Below are 25,428 nucleotides of genomic sequence, written 5' to 3'. Positions count from 1 at the left end.
CGACGCAGGCTCCAGTCCCGTCTCCGGCCCCGGCCCCGGCCCCGGCCCCGGCCCCGGCCCCGGCCCCGGCCCCGGCCCCGGCCTCGGCCCCGGTCCCGGCCGCGGCTCCTCCCGGGGCCCGTGGAGGACACAGGCGGCGCGGCCGCTCCCGCCGCCTCCGCTGCGGCTTTCCCGGCCCGAGCTCCGCCGCTCGGCAGCGCGGCCGCCGGCCCCGAGCCTCCCGTGCCGCGTTCCCGGGAGCGAACGCCTGGGCATGGCCCGCCCGGCGCGGGTGAGGGGCACTCGGGGGTCGTTGCTGGCCCCGGGCCGAGCGCTGACAGCCGCGTCCCGCCCGCAGGGACGGCGCAGGAGGCCCTGCTGGAGCGGTACCGGCTGGGATCGCTGCTGGGGCGCGGCGGCTTCGGCAGAGTCTTTGCAGCCACGCGGCTCTCGGACGGCGCCCCGGTGAGCGGCGGGGCCGGCGGCGGGCGCAGGAGGAGGGGATGGAGGAGGAGGGGATGGAGGAGGAGGAGGGCGGAGGATGCGGCTCGCAGTGCGGGCGGCGAGCTCACCCCGCTGCTGCCCTTGGCTTGCAGGTGGCCATCAAAAGGGTGCCACGGAACCGCGTCCGGCACTGGGGCGAGCTGGTGAGTGAGCGGGGCCAGCAGCCGGGGCTGCCGGCCAGGGATGAGCCGGGGCCCGGCACGGTGGGAGCCGCCAGAACGCCCCGAGGGAGAGCGGGCGTGGGGCCAGCGCAGGGCGCAGAGCATCCCGGACTGGCTGAGGGCTTCCCCAGGCCTGGCACGGCATCAGCTCCACTGACGGCATCGTGCTCCTCCCGCAGCCCGACGGCACCAGCGCACCCCTGGAGGTCGTGCTGCTGGCCAAGGTGTCCACTGGCTTCCCCGGTGTGGTCCAGCTGCTGGAGTGGCTCGAGCTCTCCAACTGCATCGTGATGGTGCTGGAGCGGCCAGAGCAGTGTCAGGACCTGCAGCGTTTCATTCGGGCACGGCAGTTCCTGCCCGAGGAGGAGGCGCGGGAGCTGTTCCGCCAGGTGCTGGAGGCCGTGTGGCACTGCACCAGCTGCGGGGTCCTGCACCGGGACATCAAACCAGAGAACATCCTGGTTGACCTGGACACCGGGCAGGCCAAACTCATCGACTTTGGCTGTGGCGCCTACCTGCAGGACACAGTTTACACTCACTTTGCAGGTGAGCCTACACAGGGCTGTGCTCCCGCTGCTGACATCTCATGGCCCAACATCTCCCAGTCCAAGCTGGCTGTGGCAGCGGGGATTCTCCCTTTTGCTGCCAGTCAGGGCACTGAGTCTTCAGCTGAGTTGCTTTAGAGCGGGGCTGGGTGGGCAGCGACCTTCCAGCCCTGCTGGCAGCTTTTGCCAGCCACTCTGCCCAGGACTGGGGCTGGGCTGGGGCAGCCAGCCCGACCAAAACCCCCGTGGGTGGGGTAGCAGAGAGGGAGGGTGGAACCTGTGCCCCAGCCACTTTGTTGTGCAGATGAGAGGAAGGGCTTGGGATGCTCCACTCACCCTGTTTCCCTTGGCTTCATAATATTTTTGGGGAAATGCAGGCAGGGAGGATAAGGGCATGTTTTTTCCCCAGCATGGATTTTTCCTTTGCATGTCATGGTGGGGCCTAGCTAGGGCTGCCCTCTTCCAGCACCAGAGGCTTCTTTTCCAACCCTAACTTTGTGCACAAGTCCCAGGTGCTGGCGAGAGGGCAGTGGTAACCCTGTGTGGCCCTGATGCAGCCCCCGCACACCCAGGGATGCTGGCGCCAGGCTCTGGGAGCAGCAGCATCCCCCTGATGAACTCCATCTGTATTCCATAGGAACACTGTCCTACAGCCCCCCGGAATGGAACGACTTTGGCTGGTACCATGGCGAGCCAGCTACCATCTGGTCCCTGGGCATCCTGCTGCACCAGATGGTCTGCGGGGAGCACCCTTTCAGGAGGGGCCAGAACCTCAGCTGGGGCCAGCTCCCACTGCCACAAGGGCTCTCTCAAGGTGGATCCTCTTCTCTGGGCACGGGGGGAATCCCAGTGCTGGGAGCCAGCAGCGGGGTCGTGAGCATCCTGCACTGGCAGCTGCTGAGGAGGTGGCACATGTCCTGCTCTCCTCCAAAACAGGGAATTGATGGGAAAGTTTAGGCCCAGCTCTGAGCACATCCAGCACGGCCTGGGCATGGGAATAGTGGGCTAAATCAGACAGGAGCCTTCTCTGGCTGACCGTCACTTTCTGCTTTCTCTCCCCAGAGTGCAAAGACCTGATCAGGTGGTGTTTATCTGTGAACTCCTTGGACAGACCCGCACTGGAAGACCTGTTCTGTGATCCTTGGATGCAGGATATTCCTCTGCCATAGAAGAAGGGAGAGAGCCACAGGCACACTTTGATCCAGAGCCCTGGTAAGTTCCTGCTCCACATATGCCTTGGCAATGAGAAGCAAAGGAACCCAGAGCTTTTTGTGCTGCCAGTGTCACTGCACCGGGGTCATGGGATGGGAACACACAGCCCTTGTGCTGGAGCTGAGCTGCTCTGCCCAGCACTGGTGGCTGCCATCCCAGCTGATTTTGCTTGTCCCGGTTCCCTGACAGCTGGGGCCCTGGGCAGAGCCCTGAGAGCCTGGTCTGCACCCAGGGAAGGAGAAGGAGCCCCTGGAGAAGCTGTACCGGGTGGGGATGCTGCTGCTGCTGCTGCTGCTGCTGGAGACAGCGAGGGTGACATCAGGGATGACAAGCTCTTCCTCAGCCTGGCCAGGGGAGGCTGAAGGTGATGCACTTTGATTCTGGCACCTTCTTCAAAGCCAAACTCCACAGGGAATTTGCAGATGAGTCCCCACCCGGGGAAATTCTGCCAGATTTGGGCATTGCCCAGCCTGGCTGGGAGCCAAAGGCTCCCCCTTTTCTGGGGCAGATGCAACTCATTCTTCAGTGGCTGCCAAGCTGCTTTTGGCAGGGCTGGGAGGATGGGCTGGTGTGGGTACGAAATGGGAGTGGGCTCCTGGCTCTGCCAACAGCCCCCAGCACCCACCGTGCCCCAGGCTGGGGCCAGGGCTGGGGCAGCCAGCCCGACACAAACAAACCCCCATGGTGGGAGCAGAGGTGGGGCTCCAGAACCTGTGCACAGCTGCTTTGCTTTGCAGGCAAGGAAGGGCTTGGGCTGCTCCACTGCCCTTGTTTGCTTTGGGGTCACTGTGATTTTGGGGGGCAGTGCAGGGGGAAGAGAGAAACTGTAGGCTTCCCTCACCAGTGGGTGGGTTCTTCCTTGGCATGCAGGGGTTGGGCCTTCCTCAAGGCACTGACCGAGATAAGACTTTATAGCATTTTTCTTGTTTTCCCTTTTTGTCTCTAATCTCTTTTCAATAATGTGTTGTTTGTTTTTCCAGAGGAAGCATTCATGGTGGTCCAGTGTGGATGGGGAAGTGCTGGGGAGCAGCTGTGGCGTGGATGGGCCATGCCCTTGGAGAAGGCTGAGGCCATGGTTTGGGAGCAGCTTTTCTTGCAGCCGTGGGTGGTGTGAGGTGGGTCCCTGTGTGCTTGGCAGGGTGGGATCAGAGCTTTTGGGAGCTGGCAGCAAGCACAGGAGCATCCTGCTCTGGGCAGCTGCTGAGGGCTGGATGTGCCGTGGCTGGCTGCAGGCTGGGCACATGTGCTGCCCTCCTGCTCTGTGCCAAAGGCAGCAGGGATGGGCAGCTCTGGGCACAGCTCTGGGCACAGCTCTGGGCACAGCCAGCATGGCCTGGGCACCGCAGGCCTTGGCACAAGGGCACAGGAGCCCTCAGCTGACGGGCACTTTCTGCTTTCTCTCCTTGCAGCCGGGCTCTGCGGGTGCTGAGGCTGCTCTGGGCTCTGCCAGGGCTCTGCTGGGCTCAGCCCTGGGCCCAGCTGGGCTGGCTCTGCCCTCACATTGCTCTGACAGCTCTGCATCAGACGAGCCCGTTGTCAGCACAGTGCCTGAGCTTTCTGCTGTAGGTGAGTGAGACTCTGCTGCAGGCCCAGAGATTGCAGCTGGGGACACACATCCAACTGGCAAGGACCCAAACTCTCCACAGTCCCAGCTGAGTGCCTGGATCTGTACAGGGTGTTTTGTCTGTCCCATTCTTCCTTCTTGACTGGCTGGAATTGTGCAATTGCAGTTTGTTCCTCCTCTAGCAGTGCCACGAGTGGGCCAAAGCTGGCGAGTGGGCCGTGCTCCTGAGGCAGTGCAGTCTGGAGCTGGTGGATGGAGAATTGCCCTTCTGCAGTGCCAAGCCAGAGCAAAAAGCCGTAAGTGGGACTTTGTGACTCTAAGAAACTCTTGGCAGTTTCAAAGGGAATGTGCAGCTCATTAGCAGGGTGAGAAGGAAGGTCATCTTCTAAAGGATTTGGGCTTTGACAGAGTTTCCATTCCCAGTCCGGCTTGGAGCTGGAAGGGCACAAAGCAATTTCCTCTTGCTTCGAGCACAATTTCAAATACCAGTGTTGGGAGCAAAGCCCAAAATCTTTTAAGAGGTTGCTGAGGTCAGTAAGATGGATCCATGCCATCAGCACATTTACAATGTAAAGAACTGAGTTCTCTTTTGAAAAAGATCATTTACCTCTTAATGGAAAGAATGTATATTTTCATTTATGTTTTGGTTTTTTCACTAACATTGTGTTATGTTTTTTCACTAACACTTGGATTTTATTCTTATCTTTTACAATTTACCTATTTTCTTCATTTTTCCTTTTTTTCCCTCTAAATAGAAAACATGTCCTACAGAAGGAATGTCCTTTGCTCCTGGTTCCCGTGTGGAGCAGCTCCCTTCCTGCTGGCTGAGCTGCTCAGGCAGAGCCCGGCAGCTCCTGGCCCTGCAGGGCTGAGGCTTTTCCCCGTTGCTGGGCACAGACTGATGGAGCAGCACTGCTGAACACGGGCACACAGAGGGACCAGCAGCAGCTGCCTTTGGCCACCTGAGGCTCCAAGGCCCAAACTCTGAGCAGCCAGGGCTGGAAGAGACTGGCAGGATCTGATCCCTGACTCTGGGCCAGGGCTGCACAAATGACCCCACAGCAGCAGCAGCAGCAGCAGATGGAGCTGACTTTGGGCACAGCCCCTGCCCCTCTTGCCTCCCGTGTGCAGCAGTGTCACAGCAGCCTGAGGCACCTGGGAGCCCCAGGGCCAGCAGGGACTGGAGATGGCAGCCCTGGGCTCCTGGAGGCTGTGCAAGGAACGGAGCTGGGCACTCCCTGTGCATGGGGAGCTTCCAGATGGAAAAGGCTGCTGTGCCCAGGCAGCTGCAAAGGCACAGAAAGGAGGCTCTGGAGCACTGGATCTGTGCCAGTGCCACAGTCCTGGGCAGCAGCCAGCGAGCCCTGGGGGAACAGAGGGCACAGCAGGAGGGACAGAACCAGGCAAGGGCAGAGACTGGAGAGAGCCAGGCCTGGGAGCAGGAACAGCTGCTCCATTGCGCTCTTGGAGAAAGCTCTTGGCTGGTTCAAAGTGCTGAAAGGCGTGAAGGGCAGAGAGGAGGCCACAGCAAACAATGCTCCTGTTTGCACAGCCTCCCCTCTCCGTGTCCCAGAAGGGATTGCATGGACTGTGTTCTTCCCTCCAAGCCGTCTCGTTCAGCATGAGCAGCTCAGCACCAGGAGCTGAAGGAGCTGAAGCCTCAGGCCACAGGAGCTGGGCAAGAGGGAACTTTTGGAGCAAAGGAATGCTGCTAAAATAGCCCCAGCTGAATGCAGTGGATAGAATCATGGAATCACAGAATCCTTTCTGTTGGAAAAACCCTCTGAGCTCACCCAGTGCAGCCGCTCACCCAGCAGTGCCAAGCCCAGCACTAAACCACGTCCCTGAAGTGCCAAGGCCTGGACACCAGCCCTGAGTGAGGCCTGGACAGCAGGCCCTGAGCCAAAGGTGGCCTCTGGATGAACCTTCCAAGCAAAGGTTCTCTTTGTATCTGCTCCCTGATGAAAGATGCATGGTCATTAGCAGTGTGATAGATGTAGCCACTCATTAGTGAGACATGTATTGACCTTTGTGTATTTAGAAGCCAGACAAGGCCATGAAATCTGACATCTGGCCTTGTTTGGGGCTGAAGGATCAAAGTCACCTCCCTTGGTTCCTCCTTGAGCCCTGGCCAGGCTTTGGGAGGGACCCAAGAGGAGGGTGAAAGCAGATGTTGCCACCCTAGCAGTGCTGTCAGTTTGTTCATTCAGCACTGTCAGAGCTGGGCCCTCTCCCAGCGGGGTTGGAGCCTCACCTGGGGCTGGAGGCACCTGCAGGAATTCCCAGTGCCCAGGAGTGGCTCTGCAGCCCTTGGCTGTGACAGCTTCCCCAGCTGCTGTGTGGGTCTGGGGGATGGTAAAGGCTGAGGGTAGATGCTGCTGGATCTTTCTTAATCACTGCAGGCAATCTTTGGTGGGGATGGTTGGGTGCATTGCTGAGCTGCTCCTTTTGTGATTCTTTGCTGCTCTGAACTGCAGGAAATGACACTGATTCCTTCAGTTGGAGTCTGTGTCTCTGGTGCTGACTTTGGCCACTGGTAAAACAAAACTGGCCCAGTCTGGCCAGATCCCAACAAAATGTCACTTGTTCAGTGTCAGTGTGAGGAATCAGTCCCATCAGAAATTCCCAGCTGGGAAGCCCTTCCCTGGAGTTCCCTGGCTCTGGAGTGGGCTGAGGTTGGATCCCTGTGTGAGCAGTGGGGCAGTCGGGTAAAAGAAGCTGCACCCCTGGATGGCTTCAAATGCATCCAAAAATTGCAAATGGAAAAGGAAAAGACCTTGTGGGTTTGGGCAGACAAAGATGAATTTGTTGAGAGTACATTGGGAACAGCACCTTCAGAAGAAACAATTATGGTTGGAATGCTTCCACATGGAGCAAGAGAACAACGTTTTAATCCTGAGCTCAAATGCATTTGTGCAACTGAAATATCTATATACATAACAATTATATATATTTATAGTATAATAAGACCTCAATATATCTATTTATATATATTTATTTATGTCTGTATCTATCTATATTTCTATATCACTATCTATGTATAAAATTATATAATAATGTGAAATAGTGCTAACAATACTAATTTTGTAGCTTTGCCTGCTCAGGGATGTAACACTAAATACCCTACAGAACAGGATTGGCCAGGACCCTCATGTCAGTGGTCAACTTTTTGAGATTGTATACAATGAAAAAGGGAGAAAGGGAGGAAATTGGCTATTTTTGCAGGGTTTGCTGATACTGTGATGCAGAGTGCTTTGTCTGTTCCTGTGAAAAATACAGTGATCTTGCCTGCAGGGTTTTTCACGTACAAGATTATGCACAAGCTGCAGGATTGGTTGCACGGGTGAAAGGGTTGTTAAAAGAGCAGCTGGAAAAATGAGGAGATGGGAACCTTTGTCCATGGAGAACCCATCTCCCAGATGTGCTCCATGCCCTTCACAATGGCCCACTGGGAAAATGAAACCCCCTGGCTGTGCACGGCTGCCCCCAGTTTGCAAATCCAGCCATGGGCAGTGAGACTTGGGCTGCCTGGGAAATTGTTCTGGCTGTGATGGCCCCTGGCAGGGCCAGCCCAGAGGCTGCAGGGCTGGGCCTTCATGCATTGGAATTAATGTTGAGAAATTCAAGGCAAATGCGAGCTATCAGTACTGAAACAGGAGTTCAGATTCCTCCAGGACACTTTGATTTGGTAACTGCTCCCTTGGAGCTTGGCCTTGCAAAGTGTTCCTGTCATGGCAGGAGGAAATGATGCAGAATATCAAGGAGAAATTACAGTAATTCTGTAAACAATAACAAACAAGATTGGATTGTTCAACCCCATGACAGGGTAGCACAATTATTGATTTTGCAATTTTAAGAACGATTGTGAAAACAGGAGATCCACCTCCAGTCACCACCGTTTGTGGAGATAAAGGGTTTGGATCCAGCAGCCCTAATAATGGAGCCAGAGTGTGGGTCCGGAGGCCAAAAGGCCCTCCTGAGGCAGCTGAAGGAGCAGCTCCTAGGAGAGACAACTCAGAGTCCTGAACCCTGGGCAGGAACAATGGGAATGTGTCCCTGCAGCCAAGGATTCTGTGTGAGAACAAGCAGATCTGACAGGAGATTGTTTTACACATCCTGCCAGACCAAATCTCCCTGTTTGCCCCAAGAGCCCCTGTGGAAAATGCTCTGATCCACGGGACTCCATGGGAAGGCTGCTGTGACACTGAGGGATTTGCACAGGAATTCCATCCAGGAGCCTGGGTGCCCCTCAGGGACTGGGACCCGGCCCCTTCCAGCCAGAGGGGAAAGGGCCCCCCAAGCCTTGTTAGCCACAGACAGCATGGTAATGCTGAACAGCAAAGGGCCTGGGGGCATGATTCTGGAATTAAAAAGGTGCCAGCTCCAGGCACAACAGAATTCTTGTTCCTAATTGGAATGAGATTGAAAAAAAAAGAATGAAGAACAGTGTCACTAAAGTACTACTGATGTCTATAAGGTGTACCTTGATAGTCAGCCAGAATCTTTGTCTGCCACAAACACCTCTAGTGTTTCACCAAGGGATTGGTCATCAAAATGTAATGATGGGTTATGATGGATTGCTGAGCTTCTTTTGTAATTCTTTGCTAATGATGATGTGCTTTGCTGAGCTTATCCTTTTGTAAATCTCTGCAGCTGTGCATGATATAAATGACACAATTCCTTAAGCTGATGTCTGTGTCTTTGGTCGTGACCCTGCCCACTGGTGAAACAGGGCCCCTTCTTGCCTAAGTGTTCCCTGGGAAGGCAAAAGCCCTCTCTCCAAAATTCCCCCCTTCCTCCTTGTTCCCCCCTTCACACCCTGAGCATGATGTGCTCTGGTCTGGGCTATGCCCGGGCTCAGTTGGGGTCCCCTGTCCTGGCTGTGTCCCTGCCCAGCTCCCCCGCAGCCCCAGCCCCTCCCCAGCGTGGCTGACGAGGGGCAGGACAGGCCTTGGCTGTGCTGCAGCTCAGCAAGAACAAAACCATCTCTGCGTGCTCAGCCCTGTGCTCAGCACCCGGCCCAGCAGTGTCTCAGTGCCAGGGGCTGTGCCCTCAGTCCCTGCCCGGGGTTTCCATGGCAACTGCCAGGCCAGGTGACCCAGGTGTCCCCCCAGTGCCGGTTGCCATGGAAACAGTGCCCAGCCCCGCCCCTTTCTGTCTGGCTGACCTGGCCTTTGGCCCTGGCAGTGCCGGTGGCTGCTGGTTCCTGGTGCCAGAGCGGCCAGCGCGGCACAGGGCAGGTGGCCATGGCACAGCCCCCAGCAAGGGATCCCCTCTGGCTCTGGGCACTGACACCAGCCCTGAGCAAGGGCCCAGGGCAGCTTTCCATGGCCACCAACCACCACAACAGGGCCGGGCATTGGTTGCCATGGCACCAAACCAAGGACCGGGTCCCCGTGGCCATTGCCATGGCACCTGGTGGCACCAATTCCAGGTACAATTGTCACTGGAATTGTACCTGAAACAGCCCTGGCACCGCTTTGTCCCAGGGTTGCCATGGCCGCTGAGGACAGCAACAGCTCGGCAGGCAATTGGCCATGGAACCTGGCTTCAGAAATGGCTCCTTGGGCTGGTTTCCAAGGAAACCTGAACTGATGGGGGTTGCCATGGCACCCAAACCCAGCAGTGGGGTCATTGCAGTGTCCATGGCAACAGTCCCTTGCAATGGCACCACTGTGTGTTGGGATGATGATCCACCCTCACAGCTGGCCCAGGGCAGGCCTGGAGTGCTCTGGGTGGCACCTCGGGCTTGGCCCACACTTGAGGAGGATGTCTGTTTGCAATGGGGAAACTCAGGAGTTTTAGATTGCTTCAAAAATCAAAGAAGGCAAATCCCTCTTTGGCTGTGTGCAGCCACTTCTCCAAGCAAAGCAGGTTCCAGGTGAGTGAGGAGAGACACAATGGGCTTGGGGAAAGTGGAGCAAGGTTGTCCACACTGGCTCAGAGCTCAAGGCACTGCTTCTCTGCGCAGGCCAGACCTCCTTAGGAGAGTCCCTGGATCAATATCAATCACTGAATGCTGCAATCACCTCTTGTGTAATAGGAACAGCAATAAAAGACACCCTTTAAAATAGGACTACATATTTCCTGGAAGCTCTTTGAACTATTAGTCCATAACTGTCAAAGGAAAACCTCCTAATGAACTACACTGGAGCAGAGGGAAATCAAGGCAGAGCTAGGGTTTGTCAGGACGTGCTTGATCCTCATGAGCCTCACTGTGCATTTGGAGTGAGCCCTGGAACCTCAGGGCCTGGGAGGAGATTGCACAAACCTTGCCAGGAGTCAAAGGCAGAGGAAACACCCAAAGTATCTCCAGGCATTCATGGTTCCCACTGAGGTCCCTCTCCAACACAGGCTCCTCATGGACTCCTTGCAGGAGAGAATTGGTGGCCAGGATGGCACAAAAACCTCTCAGACAGTGTGGAAAGGAAAATCCAAAGCACCTTCAACATCTTGAGTCTCAAAGCATTAATGAGCCCCACTGAGTGTCAGTACAAAGCTCTCAAGGGACTAATTAACGCAGATATTTGGGGCCATGATTGCACAAACCTCTCCCAGAGTCTGTATCCAAAGGGAAACGCCAAGTACCTTAAAAGAACTGAAGTAACTTGAAGCATTAATGAGCCCCACTGAGTGGTGTTACTGAGAAAGCCTCTGCAGGGGATAATTACAGCACATAATTGGAGGCCATGGCTGCACAAAGCTCTCAGAGTTTCCAAGGCAAAAGCAAAACCCAAAGCCCTTTCAAAAACCGGCAGGCCCTGGGAGCATTAAGGAGCCCCCAGAGCCATTGCTGAGCAAGGCTCTCCAGGGACTCCTTCCAGCAGATCCTTGAGGCCACTGGGATGTGGTCTAGGGGGGGATGCTGAGGGCAGGACAAGGGACTGACAGTGCCCAGCCTGGCTGGGGCTGTGCCAGGAGGCCCTAGTGCCTCAGGAAAAGGTGTCTCCTCACAGCCCTTGGTGGCACAGACCCTGCTGCTGTGCTCCAGGGCACCAAGAACTGGCTTCTCTTTGTCCCCACCCATCAGCACTGCCTGCAGATCTCTGCTCTGCCTGGGGCCTGGGGACACTTTCTCTGTCGTTTCCCTGTACACGACAGTACAAGAAACTTCAGTGTTTCAATAGAACTGAGTTCTTGAAGGTTCTTGAGGGTTCTGTGACATCACAGAGCTGGCTGTGACATCACAGAGCTGGCTGGGAGGCCATAGAGCAGTGTCTGCCATCATAGAGGGTGGCTCTGAGGCATCAGAGAATGGGTTGTGACATCACCTGGTGGCTGTGTAACGTCATAGAGGAGGCTGTGACATCACAGAACAGATTGTGACATCACAGGGTGACTTTGTGACATCAGTCTTCTGCAATGTCACAGCACAGCTGTAATCACAGGGTGACATAGAGTTGACTCTGTGATGTCACAGGGTCAGTGTGATATCACAGGGTCAGTGTGACATCACAGGGGCTGTGTGACATCATGGGGGCAGTGTGACATCACAGGGGTTGTATGACATTACAGGGGCTGTGTGAGGTCACTGGGGAGGTCACTCTGCTGTGGCCCCCCTCACAGTTCCCCCAGAGCAGTCCAACCCTGCTCGTGCACAGCGGGGTCCCCTCTCCCCCCGGGTCCCCCTGCCCCCGGCCCCGCAGCCTCCCCCAGAGGATGTTCCACGAGATCGACCCCAGAGCCTGAATCGGGGCCGGGGGGCCGGGCCCTGGGGGTAGCACAGGGACCCCCGGGCAGCGTCTCCATGTCCCCCAGGCCAGAGCCTGGGCCAGGGCTCCTTCACCCTGGTACCAACGAGGCCTTGAGAGGGCTGAAAAAATCCCCAGCAAGGGAGCAGCAAAAACCAGATTTAATATTAACCAACAGCAGCACAAAGTTCCTCCGCAAGAGTCACTCTGCTCCTGACTGGGCACTTCAGGCACACCAAGGAAACAAAGCAAAAACAAAACCAAACAGAATCTAGGCAATCAAACCAGAAATTAACCTAGAAGTGTCCCTGTGTGTGTGTGTGTGACACAAGGACAGCAAGGGCAAGGATAAAAGGAACACGGCCTGAAAGCTTAACAGACCTCAAACTTAACAGGACTTTACTAATACATTAACCTTAACTGATACTTTCAACCTCACAGTTTAGCAAAAGAGCAGAGTATAACAGCATGTAACCTAACTTAAACCTATGACTTCGCAACTTAACAGAGGAATAACACTTAACAATATTGAACTTAACATATAATTTATACTAAAGGTAACCGCTTAGCAAAAGAAAACTTCTCAGCAGCATTTAACTTCATTTAGGCCTTGTGATTTCACCTTCCCTACAGGCCTGACTGGCTCAGCTATCCAAGGCACTCAACCCCTCACAGAGCAGCATTTCTGCCACATTTCCCCAGCACAGGCACTCCTGTGTACACACAGACACAAAGAGTCAGTGCAAGGCACCTGTCAGAAATTCCCCTGAGGGCAGGGAATGCTCACTGTGGATCTTTGGTATCTCCCCAGCGGGCAAAGAGTTGAGCCTGGAGGAGTGGAGGGACCGGCCCAGGCTCTGTTGTTGTTGGGGATCCCCGAGTGCAGCAAACAGGAGAGTTCCCGGCTGGGAGAGGCCCCACTCAGAGGGAGTCGCTGGCCCAGGAGAGCTCCAAGGGCTCCTTTTGGAGCGCTGTTTGCAGGGCCCCAAGGAGGGGCCTTCAGTCCCAGCAATGGCTCATCCTGGCCGCACTTGGCACCACCAGCTTTCTTTGGCAGTGTGAGAACAGGGATGTTGTGCCACGGAGGGAACAAACACAGTTCCCAGGGCTACTCCTACAGAAAGCAGGAGCTGGTTGGGCAGCAGCAGTGCCTGGAGCAGACAGTGTTTGTGATGAGCTGCAGAGGAGCTGAGCCCAGGGGCTGTTGGCCAAGGCCGAGGCCCAAGGAGCATTTCTCAGCTGGCAGGGCGGCCTGAGAAGGGGAGGGGGGAATGCAGCAGCACAGGGCCCATGGAACCAAGGGACCATTGTGACACTGTGGGGCCCTGTGAGACCAAGGGACCCCTGTGACACTGTGGGGCCCTGTGAGACCAAGGGACCATTGTGACACTGTAGGGCCCTGGGAGACAAAGGGACCATTGTGACACTGTGGGGCCTCATGGAATCATGGAGACCACTGTGACATTGCTGGGCCTCATGGAACCAAGGGAATTGTAGTGATACTGTGTGGTCCATGAATGTAGGGATCATTGTGACACTTGCAGGCCCCATCAAACCAAGGGTCCACCGTGACTCTGAGGAGCCTCATGGAACCAGTGAGACCATTGTGACCCTGGGGTTCCTTACAGAACCAAGAGGACCATTGTGATACTGTGGGGCCTTGTGAATCCAAGAGGCCTTTGTGACACTGCAGGGCTGCATGGAACCAACCATTGTGACATTGTGGGGCCTCGTGTCATAATTGGTCCCTTGTGACACTGTTGACCCAAAGGAGAACCTTGTGACACTAGAAACTCCCAGGGTCCAAAGGGCCATTGTGACATTTCAGGGCTCATGGAACAGAGGAGTCATGTGATATTGTGGGGCCTGGAGAGCTACGGAGACCATTGTGACACTGCAAAGCCTCATGGATTTGTTGGGAATATTGTGACACCACTGGGCCTTATGAAACCTAGGGACCACTGTGACAATGCTGGACTTCATTGAACCAAGGGTCTATTGTGACACTGCAGGTCTTCTTGTAATCAACAGGCGATTGTGCCTGACTGGTCCAGATGACCTTGGCACATTGAGAGTCTCCTCATCTGCTATTGAAATACTGGGGCTCTGTGCTTTCCTTCTCATGGAAAAGAAGTGGCCTTCTCCTCCAGACACCCATGGCCAGAATTGGGATTTCACCTCCAAAATTCCATATATCCAGAGATTGTTCCAATAGGAAGATTGTCAGGACAAATCTGGCTGGTAATGGTTTCACAAGGGTCACCTTTCATCTGTCCCCAAAACTCTGGGGAAGGCTCTGTGCTTTCCTTCCTTTGGGAAAGAACTGTCCTTCTAGTCCAGGTGCTCATGTCCAAGATTGGGATTTCACCTCCAACATTCCGTGTTGTGAGAGACTGGAGATTGTTGGCTGAAAACATTTTGTCAGGGGTGGGGGGGAGAAAGGGGCAGGTCCAGCTCTGCCCGTCCCTGGAACCCAAGCCCTGCCCTGCCCTGGAACCCCAATCCCCCCAGAGCCTCTATCCCAGCCCAGGCAGGGCTTTCCCAGCCACATTCCACACTCCATTTCCCAGCTGGAGCCGCTGCTGCCTCTGAGTTGTGCTGCCCCAGCCCCAGGGACGCTCTCCTTGTCTGCCCATTCCCCCACGGTCTCTGGGCAGGGATGGCCTCAGTGGGGGCTGCTGACATCCTCAGCACCTTGGAGGCTGCTGCTGAATTTTCCTGCTGCAGGGGCTTGTTCAGCCTTCACCTCTTCAGTGCAGGAATTCAGTGTCCCAGGGCTCATTACCATTCCGAACACCTTAACAAGCCAAGCCTCTGGGAATAATTTGATTTTAATTTTCAAATCATTTGTGGTTAATTAGATGAATTCCAGGAGTCTATTCAAGGTGAATAAATTCTATTTAAAAAGACAGTGAGAAAAGATTACTTAGGCCAAATTTAGGGGTTTTTTCCCTGTCAATTTATTGATACGTGCTATCTCCAGCTGACACTGAATCCAAGTACCTCCTCATGCAGTTTGATTAGATATGAAAATCAAGACCCTTCATGGCTGACAGTGAATCAGACCCTGTCCCTACCCCCACCCCACCATTTCCCCATCCAAGCCCTGGCACTCAGAGCAGCCTTGTGCAAATCTGAGCTCCCTCCAGCCCAGGCTGCACCTGCAGCTTTCAGCTCCTTGGCTCCAACTCCCACCTTCTTTCCTTGGAGAAGGAGCTGCCCGAGACACAGAGGGCTGTTCATTTCTTGTCAGCCAACAAAGCCAAGGGAAGGCACAGCTCCATCAAATGCAAAAGTCATTCCTCTGATGGATATTAAATCCACTTTCCACAGCAGACAGTCTCAGAGCAGTGGAAAACACCTTCTGTGCCCAGCACAGATCCCAAGGTCCCCCCATACCCTCCCTGCCTAGATTCTGCCCAGATTTTCCCTTTGCACACACAAGTCACAGGCTGAAGTCAGGAGCTCCCTCCATGCCCAGAGGGAGGAAAAAAATGAAAGGGGATGAAGATTTCTCCTGTGCAGAGCCCCTGCAGTGGGAACCACTACTTATCAGGTTTGTGTCCTTTGGGCTCAGGAACTGGTGACATTCAGGGGCACAGAAGGGTTTCTTGCCAAAAAACCACAATTTGAACAGGATACAGTTTAACATTGCAGCAAACAGAGTTCTCCATGATGTCCCAGCAGCATCTGACATGTCCACCATCCCCAAGGGATTTCTGTACAGGAACAGTTTTAGACAAAGACATAAGAAAAGGCAGTTCTGTGATAGATATAAACACAATAAAGATGTTGATTATTGATATATTTATTTGCACTTCAGAATGACTGGGCAACTTCCTGCAGCTCAAAGCATGAAGCCAGTCAGTTGAGAGGCACTTGAATGACCAGAGAGCATCTGGATGAGGAAATCTGGGAGCAATGGGAAGCATAAATATCCAGCTCGTCTAGTGAAGAGATGTCCTTAGACATGGCCATTTCAATAGGAGAGCTTGAAACCCCAAATGGAAAAGAGAGATTTATATAATAGAATGGATACTGGTGACACCAGTAGAAAGCAAGATCAGTATTTCTTCTCCTGCTATCTGTACACCTCCAGGAAAACCCTGTTCGTGGTGGGAAAACTTTGCCATTTCTTAACAGTACTCAAATGACCCAGATGATAAAGTTTTGCCTGTATATGATGAAACTAACAGGTATTAAAACCTGTGCCCCTTTCCAGGCAGACATCAGCTGTGTGCCCGTGAAAAGGCAGGGCCACTTGTACCCTGAGGTACCCAGGTGGGATTGCATCTCTCCAAGAGCACCTGAGGGAGAGCAGAGCACGTTGCAAACTGCAGGTCCCTGACAACCCCACAGGGCTCCTCACCCATCAACATCTGTTCTGTTCCAGTCTGAAACAGGGCCCAGCATGGTGCTGGGATCATCAGAGAGCTGAGGTGTGTGCTGGAATTCAATGTCCTCCCCATCCCACAGCAGCCCTGCATTTCCCTCCTGCAGCCTTGGTCTCCAGCACAGCCATGGAGGCACTTTGGGCTCTGGACTGTTCCTGCAGCCCCCAGGGCAGCTGAGCTCTGCCTTTGGCACAGTCAGGCCTGGCTAGCACAGGCCATGCTCAGCAATTGCTTGTGTGTGCCTGGCCTTGCTGTCAGCCCCGACAGCGGCTGCGTGGCCCCTTTGTGGCCCTGTGCTGGCCCAGCCATGGTGGCCCAGCCCCTGTGCGGGCCCAGCCCAGGCCAGGAGCATTGCGGCTGGGAACGGCCCCTGTGCCGTGGTGCCCACAGCAGCCTTGGGGCTCTGTGCCCCATGGCCTCCCTGCTGGGCAGCCTCTGCCAGCTCCTGCAGAGCCCCTGGCACCTGTCAGCCTGCACAGACAGCCCTGCCCCGGGCTCTGCTGGCCTCTGGGCCAGCAGAGAGGCCGGCCAAGGCTGGCCATGGCTGGGAGCAGGACCTGAGCCCCGCAGGAGGATGGAGCTGGACCACAGCCAAACTCAGCCCAGGCCAAAGCTGGGCTCAGCAGCCAAGGCTGCCAATGCATGGGCACAAAGGCTGGTGCTGGCAAATGTCCTGGGCCCCCTCCCTGCTCTGTCCATGCCACCAAGGGCACTGAGCAGCCTCCTCTCTGGGCCACTTGCCTGTTTGCAATGCCTTGCACAGGCGCTGGCCCTGCCCCACAAGGCCTGGCCTGAGTCCTGCCCCTGCGCGTTCAGCCAGGCTGAGATGGACACTGATGGTTTCTGGGCCAGGCTCTCTGAGCCCAGCCCAGCTCCCTGCAAGCTCTGCCAGCTGTCCTGAGCTCTGGGCAGCACCAAGGGCCTCTCCCCAGCCCAGCCCTGCCGGCTCTGGTCCCACAGCTCTGCTCAGGCCAGGCTGCTCTGGGCACTGCCCCATTGCCTCAGCCCCTGGCAAGGGCACAGCAGCAGCTGCAGCTGCCACAGCACTCAGCCCTAGCCATGGGGGAAGGTGCTTGGCCAAGGCCAAAGGAGGCTCCCTGGCTTCCCTGCTCCCTTCGGGCTGAGGTGCTGAGAGCTCTGCAGCCCCTGCTGCCATCCCATCTGCCCAGGGCAGCACAAGAGCCCTGGCCTTGGGGCCCTCAAGAGCTGCTCCTGCCGCAGGCCCAGGGCCCATGCCGAAGCTGGGCCTGCCAAAAAGCTGTGCCCATTTCTGTTCATTGCTGCTCTGATGGCAATGGATTCTCAGCCACTTGGAGGTTGATGATGAATTTTATTTCTCCAGAGGCTTCTTTTTTCTTGAGGTCTTCTGTTCAGAAATTCAATGTAAAAGGCTAATAAATATTTGTTCCAAACACACCTTAACAAGAAAAGCCCTTGGAAATAATAAAAGTGTTTTTTGGTTAATTAGACAGATTACAGAAGTCTATTTAATGTGAATATACTGTATTTAAAACAATGCAGAGAGAATTGTTTTTTCCTGTTTTCTTATTTTGCTCATAGATTGATATCAGCAATGTCCAATTGATATTGACCCCCAGCACCTCCTCATGCAGTTTGAACAGATATGAAAATCCAGACCCTTCATGGCTGACAATGAATCACACTTTGTCTCTATCTCCTCCCCACTATTTCCCTCATCCAACCCCGGGCACTCAGAGCAGCTGAGGAAAGGAGTCACATCCAGGGGTGTCCCCAGGGCTCAAAACTGGGGCTAGGTCAGTTCAATCTCTTTATTGCTGATCTGGATGAGGCCATCGAGAGTACCCTCAGTCAGTTCCCAGGTGAGCCCAAGCTGGGTGGGAGTGTGGCTGTGCTGGAGGGCAGGAAGCTCTGCAGATAGATCTGGACAGGATGGAGCCATGGGCCCAGGACAATCGGATGAGGTTCACCACAGCCAAGGGCCGGGTCCTACCCTGGGCTTACAACCACCCCAAATCCCTGACCATACCCTGCCCCTGATCCCTACAGCCTGTCTTGTTTCCTTCATCCCTGCATTGCCAGGGACTTTGTGGGATAAGGGAGCTCTGCTCTGGCTATGGAGGGAGGTCCAAGTGCTACCACTGGAGTGGGAACCACAACTCATCATGTTTCTTTCTTTTGGGGGGTGTGGAATCGGTGACACTCAGAGGCACAGAAAATTTCTCTTCATGGCAAACAGGCTCCAGTTGAACAGGACACCATTTCAAACCAATCACAATCCTCCCTGAGATATGTGCAACGTCCCAGCAGCATCTGATGAGTCCACCATTCACAGGTGATTTCCTTACTAAAATTAATTTCAGACTAAAGAACAAATAAGTTCTTGTATCAGGATGCTCATCCTGGACTGGGTGCAAAACAGCTCAAACAATTCCTGATTTGCCAAGCTGTCAGTGGTGGATGGAGATGGGAGGTCAGGCTGCTCTTGCTGTTGAGGAAATGCTGAAAGCAGCCTGACTCATTTCATCTCCTCATGCCCTGGCTGATCTCTCCTCTTTCCCCTTCCATCCACTGGCTTTTGTCTCCCCCCAGGCCTCCTGTGAAGAGCCTGGCTCTGTGTTCCCCATCCCCTCCTCGCTGGCACTGCCAGGCTGGGATGAGGAGCCCCTCAGCCTTCCCTGCTCAGGGCTGGACAAGCCCAGTTCCCTCAGCCTCTGCTCACAGCCCAAGGGCTCCAGCCCCACCTTGGAGGCCCTTCCCAGACCCTGCTCCAGCTGCCAGACATTTTTCCTGCCCTGGGCAACCCAATCCAGGCCACAGTGACTGGAGAACCCACGTCCTTGATGTCCTGGTCACACAGCCCTGGCCCCTTGTCCCCATGTCAGGCTCTGGGGTGGATCCTGTGGAACATCCTTTGGTGGAGGCTGTGGCTCCAGGTGGGCCGGGGGGATCCCGGGGGACAGGGACCCTGCTGGGCATGAACAGCATTGGACTTGTTGGGAGAAACTGTGAGGGGGAGCTGGGGCAGAGTGACCAACCTAGTGACCTGACACAGCCCTGCTGGGATGTCACACAGCCCCTCTGTGATGTCACAGCCTGCTCTGTGAGGTCACAGCCAATTCTCTAATATCACACCGCTGGTCACTGATGTCAGAGCCCACTCTGTGATGTCATAATCTGCTCTGTGATGTCAGACCCCTGCCCTGTGATTTCACAGCTGGCTCTGTGATGTCACAGAGGAAGTCTATGATGTCATAGCTTTTCCATGACCTCACCTACCCTACTCTGTGATGTCATTGCCCACTCTGTGACCTCATGTTACCAGATGATAAATTGCATCCACCAGCTGAGCTGACACCTGGGGTTTGTTTTCCACAACACCAGACCTCTGGAAACCACACAATGCCCATTGTGTGGTAAGGGAACTGGAAGTCCAGCCGCCTCAGTGTCCTGCCAGCTCAGCCAGGCCCACTGGAACATTGGGGTCCGTGACCACCAGGGACCACCAGAGAGACCCCCAGGATAGAAGAATGCATGAGTAAAGGGGAGGGGAAATGTGTTAATTATTTTGAGGAAATGATTATCCATATGTGTGTTTAGTCTAAGACAATCAATGAATATGTGTGCAACATACAGAAAATAAACAGAAACTTTCCTGTACTCAGCATGCACAGCTTTGGGAGGAGCTATCCCCTGTGCATACAGCTGAATAAAGAATGCTGATTCTTAATGCTACATTGGGGTTATGGAGATTTCTGTTTTAGTGACATTTTGGTAACACTCCCACTGCCAAAGAAAGCTCTGTCTCCTGCTGTCAACAAATAGAGAAGGGCTGGTGGCAGATGTGGGGCTGCCTGGGGCACAGTGACCATGAAATAACCAAGTTTTTATTGTTCTGTGAAAGAAGGAGGGGCATCAACAAAACTTCTACACTGGAATTAGAAAGGGCAGACTTTGGCCTATTAAGGATGCAGATTTGGGGCGTACCAAATCAGGTACTGATTATTTTAAGGAAAACAGGCCTTAAAAACAAAGGGATCCAGGAAGGATGGACACATTTCAAGAAAGTAACCTTAAGGGGGAAGGAGCAGCCTGTCCTAGTGTGGCAAAAGATGAGCTAGTGAGGAAAATGACTGGCCTGGCTGGCCGTGGAGATTTTGTGGGAACTCAGGGGAAAAAAGAAAGAGCATCAACATTGGACAGAAGGTCAGGCAACTTAGGAAAAGTTTAAGGATCTTGATAGGTCATGCAGAAATAAAAGCTGAGAGGTGAAAGATCAATGAGAACTTAACCTGGCCACTTCTGTGCAAAATAGTAGTAAATGTTTCTACAAATAAATTTTTAGCAAAATACGGGATAAAGAGAACCTCTACTCTTTTTTTTGACACAGTGTAGAATACAGTAACTAAAGATAAGGAAAGGCTGAGCTGCTTAATACCATGTATGTCTCAATGTTCAATATTAGGGCAGGCTGTCTTCAGGACAAGTGCTTTCCTGAGCTGGTAGGTGGGCACATGGAGCAGAACAGCCCCCTGTAATCCAGGAGGAAGCAGTTGGTGACCTGCTGAGCCACTCAGATGCTCACAGGTGTGTGGGATCAGATGGGATCCATCCCAGGGGGATGAGGGAGCTGTGGATGAGCTCCCCAAGCTGCTCTCCATCATTTACCATCAGTGCTGGCTCACCAGGGAGGTCCCAGAGGACTGGAGGTGCCAGTGTGAGCCCATCCCCAAGAAGGGCTGGAAGGAGGAGCTGGGAAACTCCAGGCCTGTCAGCCTGACCTGGGTGCCCGGCAAGGTTATGGTACAGATCACCCTGAGTGCCATCACAGGGCACCCACGGGATGGCCGAGGGATCAGAGCCAGCCAGCGTGGATTTAGGAGTGGCAGGTCCTGCCTGACCAACCTGGTCTCCTTTTATGACCAGGTGACCCACCTATGGATGCAGGAAAGGCTGTGGATGTTGTGTGCCTGGATTTCAGCAAAGATTTTGACACTCTCTGACAGCATTGCCTGGAAAAGCTGCAGCCCACAGCTTGGGCAGGTTCCCTCCTCGCTGGGAGATTTAAGAGCTGGCTGGAGGCTGGGCTCAGAGAGTGGTGGCGATGGTGCTGCACCCAGCTGGTGTCCAGGCACTGGTGCTGTCCCCCAGGGATCTGTGTTGGGCCCAGTCCTGTTTAATATCTTCACTGATGATCTGGCTGAGGGGATCGAGTCCACCTTTCACAAACTGCAGATGGCACCAAGCTGGGTGTGAGTGTGGATCTGCCGGAGGGCAGGTAAAGAAGACACAGCCTTAAGCTGCACGAGGGGAGGTTCAGGCTGGGCAATAGGAAGAAATTCTTCACAGAAAGGGTAAGTGGGCATTGGAATGGGCTGGCCAGGGGGGAAGTGGCAGAGTCACTGTCCCTCTCCAGTGGCACTTAGTGCCATGATCTGGGTGACAAGGGAGTATTAGGGTATTGGTTGGGCTTGATGATCCCAAAGGTGTTATCGAGCCTATTTGATTCTGTCATTCTGTGATAATTGGGACGCTCTGGGGCCATTGTGACACTGCAAGGCCTCATGGAACTAAGAGGACCATGGTGACACCGTGCAGGCCCACAGAACCAGGGGTCCACTGTGGTGCTCTGGGGCCAAATGGAGCCAGGGAGTGCGCTGTGACACTCGGGGTCCTCATGGAACCACAGAGGCCATTGTGACACTGCAGGGCCTTGTGTAACCAAGGGGTTTCACCATTTTGACACTGCAAAATCAAGGAGACCATTGGGACACTCCACGGCCTTTCTGACACTGCGGAGGCCCATGGAACCAAGGGACTCCTGTGAAACTGCAGCACCAACGAGAACATTGTGACAGTGTGTAGCCCCATGGAACCAAGGACACCATTGTCATATTTGGGGCCCCATGGAACCAAGGACATCTTTGCAGATGTCACCAAACTGGGTGTGAGTGTTGATCTGCTTGAGGGTAGGAGGGCTCTGCACAGTGCCTGGGACAGACTGGATCCAGGGCCCAAATCCAAAAAGGTGAGGTTTATGAAGACCAAGTGCTGGGTTGTGCACTTTGGCCACAACAACCCCTGCAGTGCTAGAGGCTGGGGACAGAGCGGCTGGAGAGCAGCCAGGCAGAAAGGGACGTGCAGGGACTGATGGACAGCAGGCTGGACATGAGGCAGCAGTGTGCCCAGGTGGGCAAGAAGGCAAATGGCTCCTGGCCTGCATCAGGAATGGTGTGGCCAGCAGGAGCAGGGCAGTGATTCTTCCCCTGTGCAGGGCACTGGTTGGGCAGCATCTCGAGTGCTGTGTCCAGTTGTGGGCCCCCTGGGGTGGGCAATTAGAAGAAATGTGAAGCAGGAGGTGCAAAGAAAGCAAATGTGAAGCAGAGGAAATGCTCAGGGCTGTTGGGGGCAGCTGCCAGGAAGCCCTGGCTCTGAGCAACAGCATCTGCAGTGGGATAGGAAACTCCCAGCTGATGGGAACAAACTTTCTGGCTGACTGCAGAGGCCAGCACACTGGAGATGGATCTACCCCTGCTCTGCTGCTCCTTCCCGTCTCCCCCAGGGCCCTTGCAGAGCCCCAGCCATGCTGTTTGCCCCCAGCCTGCCCACGGCCAGCCTGGGGCTGCTCACGGGGCTTTTCTGTGCTGAGCATTGGCCTGGCCATGTTCTTGAGAAAGCCTGGGCAAGGAGCCTGGAGCCCCCAGGGCCTGGGCTGAGGCGTCAGCGCTGCCCCAGCAGTGCCCATGGCCTGTCCCTGCTGCAGCCCCGGCACTGCCACCCCCAGGGCTGTGCCCGGCCCCGAGAGCACTCAGGCCCTGCAGCAACACCAGGGCCACCAGGGCAGCAGGGCAGGGCCACGGCAGCAGCACTGGCAACACCAAGTGCTGCTGCTGCTGGGCACAGCTGCTGTGCCAGCACTGATCTGCCCCCAGCTCTGCACACAGACATTGCTGCTGCAGCTCCAGAGAAGGAAACAAAAGGGCATCTCTACAGAAAACTTTGCTGGACTGTGGCAGTGAGGAGCTATGTTCTTGATAGCTTCATATGAAAGAAATCCTTTTTTTCATTTAAAGGTATCAAGAGCACAGCTCCTCGCTGACACAGTCTACAGGTCACAGTGGACGTGTGGAGAAACAAAATGAGATATGGCAAAATTGATTGCTTTCATTTAGGGACAACACTAAAAAAGGTAAACAACCAAATAAAAGCTCCAAAATGAAACCAACAAGAAGTATCAAGACAACTTTTATTAGAAATTATTTTCAGAAACTGTCCAGCAATTTAATGTTTCTTAAATTGTCTAGTCATCAGTCTCCAGACTGCAGCCTTGAGCTCCTGGTTCCTCAGGCTGTAGATGAGAGGGTTCAGGGCTGGAGGCACCACTGAGTACAGAACTGACACTGCCACATCCAGGGATGGGGAGGACATGGAGGGGGGCTTCAGGGAGGCAAAAATGCCAGTGCTGACAAAGAGGGAGACCACGGCCAGGTGAGGGAGGCAGGTGGAAAAGGCTTTGTGCCGTCCCTGCTCAGAGGGGATCCTCAGCACAGCCCTGAAGATCTGCACATAGGAGAAAACAATGAACACAAAACAACCAAATACCAAACAGGCGCTAATTGCAATGAGCCCCAGTTCCCTGAGATAAGATTTTGAGCAGGAGAGCTTGAGGATCTGTGGGATTTCACAGAAGAACTGGCCCAGGGCATTGCCATGGCACGGGGGCAGGGAAAATGTATTGGACGTGTGCAGCAGAGCATTGAGAAATGCACTGGCCCAGGCAGCTGCTGCCATGTGGGCACAAGCTCTGCTGCCCAGGAGGGTCCCTTAGTGCAGGGGTTTGCAGATGGACACGTAGCAGTCATAGCATATGACGGTCAGGAGGAAAAACTCTGCTGAGATGAAGAAATAAAAAAGAAAGAGCTGAGCAGCACATCCAGTGTAGGAGATGTTCCTGGTGTCCCAGAGGGAATTGTGCATGGCTTTGGGGACAGTGGTGCAGATCATGCCCAGGTCGCTGAGGACCAGGTTGAGCAGGAAGAAGAACATGGGCGTGTGCAGGTGGTGGCCGCAGGCTACGGCGCTGATGATGAGGCCGTTGCCCAGGAGGGCAGCCAGGGAGATGCCCAGCAAGAGGCAGAAGTGCAGGAGCTGCAGCTGCCGCGTGTCTGCCAATGCCAGCAGGAGGAAGTGCCTGATGGAGCTGCTGTTGGACATTTGCTGGGGCTGAACATGGGGACCTGTTCATGGAGAAAGGAAAGTGACAAGTCAGGAGAAGCTGCTTGGAGCCAAACCTGGGCCATTCCCTGTAGCCTTTCCCACTGGGACTCACCCACTCTTGTTCCTGCTCTGGGAAATCCTTCACCCAGGTTCCTGCCTGAGCTCCAGTTGTGCTGCCTGAGTGTGCCAGGAGCAGCCAGGCCTGTGCATGGGGGCCCTCAAGGAGCCATCCCTGCCCTACTGCCCTGGGTTTGTGGCCATGTGGCAGAGGGACAAGCCTGGATAGTCAGGATTTTTCAGTGGAATCACTCAGAATGGAGATAGGTTTGGTAGCATTTGCACTCCTAGGTTTTTAGGACATGAATTACAGGAGCTGTTTTAAGGATATTTTTCCTACCCACAGATCATTCCTGGCTCTCTGAGGTCAGAAATCCCCAGCATTCCTGCTGCACTCAGAGTTTGCCACTGCGAGATGAGAGAGGCAAAGGATTCCCTGCGGCTGAGGGAAGGTGAGGGGCTGGATGGGCTTGTTCCCAGCTGCCCTGGCTTTGCACCTTTGACTGCAACCAGAGCACAATCACACTCCTGGGTCAGCCTGGGATAAACCAGACCCTTCCCAGAGCAGAGGGATCCCTGAATGTCTCACCTTCTCTAAAGGTCTCTGGGAAAGGTCTCTGCACCTCCTTGTGCCAAGGACACTCATGGCTCCCTTGGCAAACCCAACAGCATTTCCTCAGCTCTGGCAGCTCTGCCCTTCCCTGTGGGACATTCAGGGAACTCCCAGAGGCTCTGGCACAGATTTGCACCCAGGAGGGCAGCTCAGAGCTTGGAAGGGCACAGCAAGGAGATCCCTGGCTGTGCCCATGATGGGATCTCAGGGAGGGGGCTCAGCTCATTCCCCTTTCCCATGGACTGCTTTGCCCACAGCCCCACAGGTGCCAGGGAAGCTTGGACACCCCATTCCCATGGACACACCCCTGCCTGGCAGGAATGCCAAGGGCAGTGCCTGACTCAGCTGCTGCAAATGCCAGAGCCTCCCTGAGAGCAGCAGAAAACAGTGACAATATCAGGGCAGGGCAGAACCAAGAGAAGATGTTGTGGTGCTTTGCCTGAGAGGGCAGGGCAGAGACAGCCGGGCACTCAGGACAGTGTTCCCGTGCCCAGCTGTGCCCGGCACCTCCC

At 54.8% G+C, this 25,428-nt stretch overlaps 2 protein-coding genes across 2 annotated transcripts; one reads left to right on the top strand and one right to left on the bottom strand.

Annotated features, from left to right (window-relative positions):
• Positions 1-847: 847 nt before the first annotated feature.
• LOC134434720 (serine/threonine-protein kinase pim-1-like) lies at positions 848-1,939 on the top strand (the record flags this gene model as incomplete). The annotated part of the gene is made up of 2 exons (XM_063183347.1): positions 848-1,190; positions 1,827-1,939. Coding segments are annotated over 2 exons (456 nt in total), but the record flags the coding sequence as incomplete, so codon positions are not given.
• A 21,319-nt stretch (positions 1,940-23,258) lies between these two features.
• Positions 23,259-23,847, bottom strand: LOC134434732 (olfactory receptor 14J1-like; the record flags this gene model as incomplete). The annotated part of the gene is made up of 1 exon (XM_063183355.1): positions 23,259-23,847. A coding segment is annotated over one exon (537 nt), but the record flags the coding sequence as incomplete, so codon positions are not given.
• Positions 23,848-25,428: the final 1,581 nt, after the last annotated feature.

The sequence above is a fragment of the Melospiza melodia genome, unplaced genomic scaffold, assembly GCF_035770615.1.
Source record: "Melospiza melodia melodia isolate bMelMel2 unplaced genomic scaffold, bMelMel2.pri scaffold_46, whole genome shotgun sequence".
NCBI lineage: Eukaryota > Metazoa > Chordata > Aves > Passeriformes > Passerellidae > Melospiza > Melospiza melodia.
The sequence above is the reverse complement of the archived record's forward strand: the minus strand, read 5'-3'. Positions and strand labels throughout refer to the sequence as shown.